At 48.2% G+C, this 6,000-nt stretch overlaps 1 protein-coding gene across 6 annotated transcripts in view; it reads left to right on the top strand.

Moving 5' to 3' along the window:
- The first annotated feature begins 1,609 nt into the window (after positions 1-1,609).
- Positions 1,610-6,000, top strand: part of NIPAL3 (NIPA like domain containing 3) — a 52,356-nt gene continuing 47,965 nt past the window's right edge. For 4 of the 6 annotated variants that reach the window (XR_003794391.1, XR_003794389.1, XR_003794390.1 and 1 more), the window contains exons 1-2: positions 1,631-1,725; positions 4,777-5,109. Coding sequence is in view for 3 of the 6 variants with exons in the window: in XM_029228112.1 (XP_029083945.1) it covers positions 5,017-5,109 (93 nt within the window). In the remaining 3 variants the exon portion in view is untranslated. Of the gene's footprint in view, positions 1,726-4,776; positions 5,110-6,000 lie in introns of all 6 variants that reach the window. The other 2 variants (XM_029228109.1, XM_029228110.1) reach the window with 2 other exon arrangements.

The following is a 6,000-nucleotide window of genomic DNA, read 5'->3' as shown; positions in this document are numbered from 1 at the left end:
GGCAACCACAGGCCTAAACGTTCTAACTTCCACCTCTGCCCGCTTCCGGATGAACTCGAGCCAATGGTGTCCTCCGTTTCTTAAGCGTGAAAAGTTGTTGGCCAATGATCAGAGGCATTTCAAAAACCGCTGGGAAGCTGCCAGAATTTTGGGGTTCGGGTTAACTACGTCAGGATGGGTGGGGAACCTTAACAGGGCTTATCTAGGCAACCCCCCAAAATCTTGTGATAGACCCAAAGCCTTAGACTTTTGATCACCCAGAAATCCTACTTCAAGGAATAAACCTAAAAGAACTAACATTCATCGAAGCCCTGTTTATAAGAGGCAAAGAAAAAAGACTGAAACGGGCAACATACGAGGGCAGCCATGTAGTGTTCCAGGAGCCCCTCTTTACACACTTAAGAGCACTCACAGTGATCTTGTCATTCGCTCTCTTAGAACACTCCAAGGGCTCGCCTTTAAAGTTAGGATGAAATCCAAACATCTTCATATAAGCTGTCCCTTGCCCGTCCCGCTCCCCCTTCCCACGCGCCAGAAAAATCTCGCACCAGCCACGCTGTCCTTTGGGCAGTTCCTACAATATGTCAACCTCGTCCTGCTCTCGGGTGTTCCCTCTGAGTTCGCTTGGTGTCAGGGTCTGAACCACAACTGCCTCTTTCTCATCATCGAGGTCTCTGTCCAAATGTCATGTCTTCACCTGTAAAATGGGCATGAGCCCAATGTCTCGCTCAGGGGGTTGTTGAGAGGATCTGAAATGAAATGCACGTGAGTGAAAAAGCAGAAGCTCCATGCACGTATTAATTATTTTTTAAATACAACTCATTTTTTAAAATTTTAATTTTTAAATTGAAATATAGTTGCTGTACAATATTATATGTTACAGGTGTACAGTATAGTGATTCACAATTTTTTAAGGTTTATACTCCATTTATAGTTATTATAAAATATTGGCTATATTCCCTGTATTGTACAATATATCCTCGAGGCAATTATAATTATTACACTTGTACATTACGGAAGCATTCAAGTGCTGGACTTACTGGTGGACCTTAAGTATTGCTGAGCTGGGGACGTACCGGGAGGGTTGGTATATTGTGCTGCCAACAGGTGTTCCGGGAGGATAGGCAAGGAGAGACTTTTATGCCCCGCGGCTTTGGGAGGAACCGGGCCTTGAAAAATGTGTAGGATTTGAATACCTGGTGAGAGCGTGGGGTGGGGCAACAGCAGGAGCAAAGCCCGGGAGGGGGCTCTGAGGATAAGGAGGCAGGACACCTGGCAGGCTGCCCACCTGTAGGGCAAGTGGAGTGAGCAAGTCACCGGAGCTTTCCAGACACAGCCCGAGGAGGGAGCGGAGTTTTGTTACAACGTGTTTCCTGTGGCCGCTAGAGGGGACCCTCTCCAGGCGAGCGCAAAGCTCCTGCGGGGCGCCGCCTCCTCAAGGCTCTCCCCCTACGCTTCAAGCAAGCTTCTCGGCGGAGCCAATGCCGGAGGTCTGTCCCGCCCACCCCCTCCTCGCAGCCACTCGCCTGCGCCAAATGCCTGCCAGCTTTTGACTGGCAGGCTGTCTGGCAAGTCAAATCGCGGCCTTGAAAGCAAAACACTGCAGCCCTCGGGCAGCTCTGGGTTGGGGAAGGAATCTGGGAGGCTGTGCCTCCGGGTTGCGCGAAGAGTCTAAGTCATTGCTCAGAAACCTCTGATAGGTGGGCCTTAGCGGAAACGCCGCCGGTGAGTAGTGATTAAGACTAAGGGCGGGGGAAGGGGGACTTGAATTCACCCTTCGTTTCAGGAAAAGCGAATGCATTTGTGATCATCTACCGTAAATATCTTCCTTGTCATTTTGGGTCTCATTGCCTCAGAATGCTTTTTCCATTTTCGCACCGAGGAGAGGGGCATGGATTTGCCTTAGTAAAGGTGATGCCAGGCGTTACCGAATCAGGAAGTGAACTAGAGTAACTTCGCCTAAATTGTTCCTATACACGCCGGCTTGGGCGATAGCAGATGGTGGAGTTATCAGGTGGATGAGAGAAGGCCTTCTTGATCCATGCCGGCCTCTGGAAGTTGTTTCCTGCGCATCGGGTGGGGACTTTAGCGTGTAACCCTTTAGTGAGCCAAAGCCCAGGAAAGGGAAAGCGCTTGGCCTGTAACTGGCACTCAGCAACCGGAAGCTGAATTTGCAGGTGTTGGGAAAGGGCGTGTTTGAGTTTTTCAGGCAGAGCCAAGACCCGACTCTTAGCAGCCACGAGCTACGTTTCTCTAGGCTGGGAAACCGTATTCTGTGGGTCAGTGAAGTAATTCATTGAGACGAGGGCTGGGGGATGGAGTGGAAGCCATCACCTAGTGAGTTATCTTTCCTTTTTTGAGTCAGCGAGCCTGTGCTCACTGGTGGCTGTGGGGCCTCAAAATTAAGGGGCGGCTGCAGTACAGAGTTGGCTCCTTGCCTCTAGGGCATGTATTAGTCCTGGAAAAGTGCTTTGAAGTCAGGAAAAGAGAGTCGCTGGGCAAAGAATGTGTGCCTTATAAGGAAGGGCAACTTGCAGAGTTCCTCCAAGGCTTTTAGTCCCAACGGCTACCCAGCTGAGGGAGAGTTTTCTGTCTTTGCAGGCCATGATGCCTCAGAGGCCTGGGTTTCCTGAGGCAGAGAGGGAAGCTGCTTTTTCAAAGCGAATTAAATGAGAGTAACCACAGCCGCTACAAAGGAGGGCAAAAACAGAAACGCACCTGGAGGAACCAGCTGATCCAAAGGAGGTTCGTTAGGGGCCTGGATTCCCATCAGCCCCTTGGCACATCCCTGAGGCCTCTCTGACGTGCTGTGGGCGGGGCTGGCTATACGGGCTGTATCTCTCTGGAGTCGTGGTTGGTTAGGCCTGAGTAATCCGTTCTCTTCTTGCCCGTGAAGCAGCCACGGTGCACCAGGTGCTTCACAGGCCTGTCTATAGCCAGTCAGCAGGTATGTATGGAGGTCACCGTGCCAGGCTCTGGGCTAGATCTCGGCAGGGAGCAACGGAGCAGGGGATTCAGCAAACTGCTTCCTAGAATTTGTGCTCCAGTGCCCCTCTTCACCTCCAGGCTGAAAGCCTCTAAGAGGGTCTCAGAGATCAAGGGAACCCTGGGCCACCCTTCCTTCCTAAGGCATAAAAGTATAGTGAAGAATAATTACGCTTTTCACAAGATTACAAACAAATATTCGTAGGGCTTTACAGTCAGGGAGGTCTGGTTATGGGATGTGAGTTACGAAGTTGTCTGATGAGTGTATTTCAGGTATATATATACTGAATACATAACCTCATCTAGAGGCAGAAGCAGTCATTTAACTTTGAGGCCCTTTGACAAAGTGAGACCTGGGCTACATTGTCTAAGTGCTGCCCCTGTGCTAAGCCCTGCATCTGATGTCTCCTAGATACTGGACTCAGTGTTAGTCCTACGACATAAGACTGTGCTGTTCACACCAGGAACCAGAATTCCTGGGCCTAGGGCTAGATAACAAGGAACTGGAAGCTACAGGAAAGATCGGAGGCAGCTTTCTGACACCTTGAGGCACAGCAGAGACTTTGTGTGGCACGCAGTAAGCCCTCAAATATTCGTTGCTTGAGAGAAAGAAAGGTGTATTCATAGGCAAATTAAATAATTAGACCGATAATAATAAAATTAATACTAATAATAACTGACATTCATTGACCATTCACTGTGCACATATTTTATATGCATTATTTCACCAAATTCTCACAACACATGGGCTTCGAATATCCATATTTCACAGCAGAAGAGACTGGCTGAAAAGTTAAATGACTTGGCCAAGGTAAAACAGGTAGCACATGGCGGATCAAAAGTAATTTAAAATATTTTTATATTAAAATAAACATAGGGCTTCCCTGGTGGCGCAGTGGTTGAGAGTCCACCTGCCGATGCAGGGGACACGGGTTCGTGCCCCGGTCCGGGAGGATCCCACATGCCGCAGAGCGGCTAGGCCCGTGAGCCATGGCCGCTGAGCCTGCGCGTCCGGAGCCTGTGCTCCGCAACGGGAGAGGCCACAACAGTGAGAGGCCCGCGTACCGCAAAAAAAATAAAGTAAATAAACATAGACTTTGCAGTAGAATCCAAATTTGTATGATTTTTTTTTTTTTTTTAATATAAGAAGACGTCAAAGAATCCCTTAGCACTTGCAGAAGGTATTTTGGCCATGCTTCCTATAACACTAAGGGCATACTTCCTCTTTCTCTATTTGGTAGAAAAGCTTGAGATGCCCTGAAAATATCAGTCCAATGAAGTTAATGGGAATTACTGTCATTGCTGGTTTTACTTGAGGCCAGATTTTACCCCTGTTCTACAGATGAGGCAACTGAGACTCCAGAGGCAAAATGATCTGGTTATTTAGGTCTTCCCCCTCCTGGTCCAATGTTGTATCACCTGTGCTAGGCTGACCCTCAGAAGCAGGACAATTCTTCCATCTTCCATGGAGATAACTTTTCTTCTCATTCTTTCTTTCCTGCATCAGAATGTAGATGGTTCCTTTTTTATGGCAGTGGGATTTTTTTCTTTCTTTGGAGTCCTGGAGAAGTAGATGTAGGTAGTGTTCTGCTTCTTATGTAGGGGAGCCTATAGAAAAGTAGCATTTAAATTAGGATGTGATGGAAGGAAGGAAGCAAAGGAGGCGAGGGATGGGGTTTTTAAAGGGCCGGGAAAAGGCTTTGAGGTAGGTGAGCCATATCTTTACTTGATATGATAATGTTTCAACGTTTCATTGTACATGCATTTTTAATGTTCTTCCCCACCCTCTAGAGCACCGCGAGAATCAGGAAACGCATCCCTGTCTGTGTGCCTGGGAAGAGACCTAGAAACTGGCACGTCTCTGAGGGAAGATGAGGAAAAGGCTGTAAATTGGCCAAAAGAGCCTTGAAGTACTCCTTCCGTGTGGGAAAGTGATGGCTGGTGGAAGGAGGCGAACCCCACAAGGAAAGATGGCTTAGCAGCAGCTGCAGCTGCCAAACCAGGCCCGGTGGGATGTACCCTTAGACCACCATGGACGGAGCCCACAGAGCAGCCCTGCAGCTGCAGCAGCTCCCGCCCGCGAGCAGTGCTGACCCTGTGAGTGAGGCTTCCTTCTCCTACAAGGCAAGAGCTTTTATTTTTTTGGTTTGGGAATTTTATATTTTTCTAACAAGAAAGTAACACGGTGCAGCATTGGCTAACAGATACATCCAGGGTCCGCGTGCCTATCGCTGGCAGAAACAGGCAGACCCTCCACGCGTACAAGAGAATGTGTAATCAAAAGAAATGTTCATTAAAATACGTAAAAATAGGAAGGTAGAGAAATATTTTAAAAGGAATTCATTCCCACTTAGAAGACTTGATTTTTTAAAAAAATCACCTGCTCCATTACTCAGACAACCTTTGTTCATATTTCTGTGTATTTCCTTCCTGTCTTTTTCTGGTGTTACAGATTGGGGATCAGATTGTACAGAGAGTTTTGTTTCTTGGTTGTTGCCCTTAACCTTATTTGTGGACTATTTCCCCACATCACTGAGTAGTGATTGAAAGCATGCTTTCTGAATGATTGCTCAGTAATCTGTTGAGCTGCTGTATCAAAATTTGCTGGAAAGACCTCCTATTGTTGGAAGTTTAGGTTGTTTCTAATCTGGGATGGCTGTAAATGCTGCAGTGACCATCCCAGAGATCATGCCCCTTTGCTATCTCTAAGAATTGGATAGGGCTGCCCTGGTGGCGCAGTGGTTGAGAGTCTGCCTGCCGATGCAGAGGATACGGGTTCGTGCCCCGGTCCAGGAAGATCCCACATGCCACGGAGCGGCTGGGCCCGTGAGCCATGGCCGCTGAGCCTGCGTGTCTGGAGCCTGTGCTCCGCAACGGGAGAGGCCACAACAGTGAGAGGCCCGCATACTGCAAAAAAAAAGAATTGGATAGCCCTGGAAGAGGCAGTCTCTCCCCAGCAAGCGAGGTCACAAATGCCAGTGCATCAAGAATACAGAAAATAAGAAAATATAGTTA

This window comes from Monodon monoceros, unplaced genomic scaffold (assembly GCF_005190385.1).
Source record: "Monodon monoceros isolate NGI ecotype Baffin Bay Population unplaced genomic scaffold, NGI_Narwhal_1 Super_Scaffold_18, whole genome shotgun sequence".
NCBI lineage: Eukaryota > Metazoa > Chordata > Mammalia > Artiodactyla > Monodontidae > Monodon > Monodon monoceros.
This window is presented reverse-complemented; position numbering and strand designations above follow the sequence as displayed.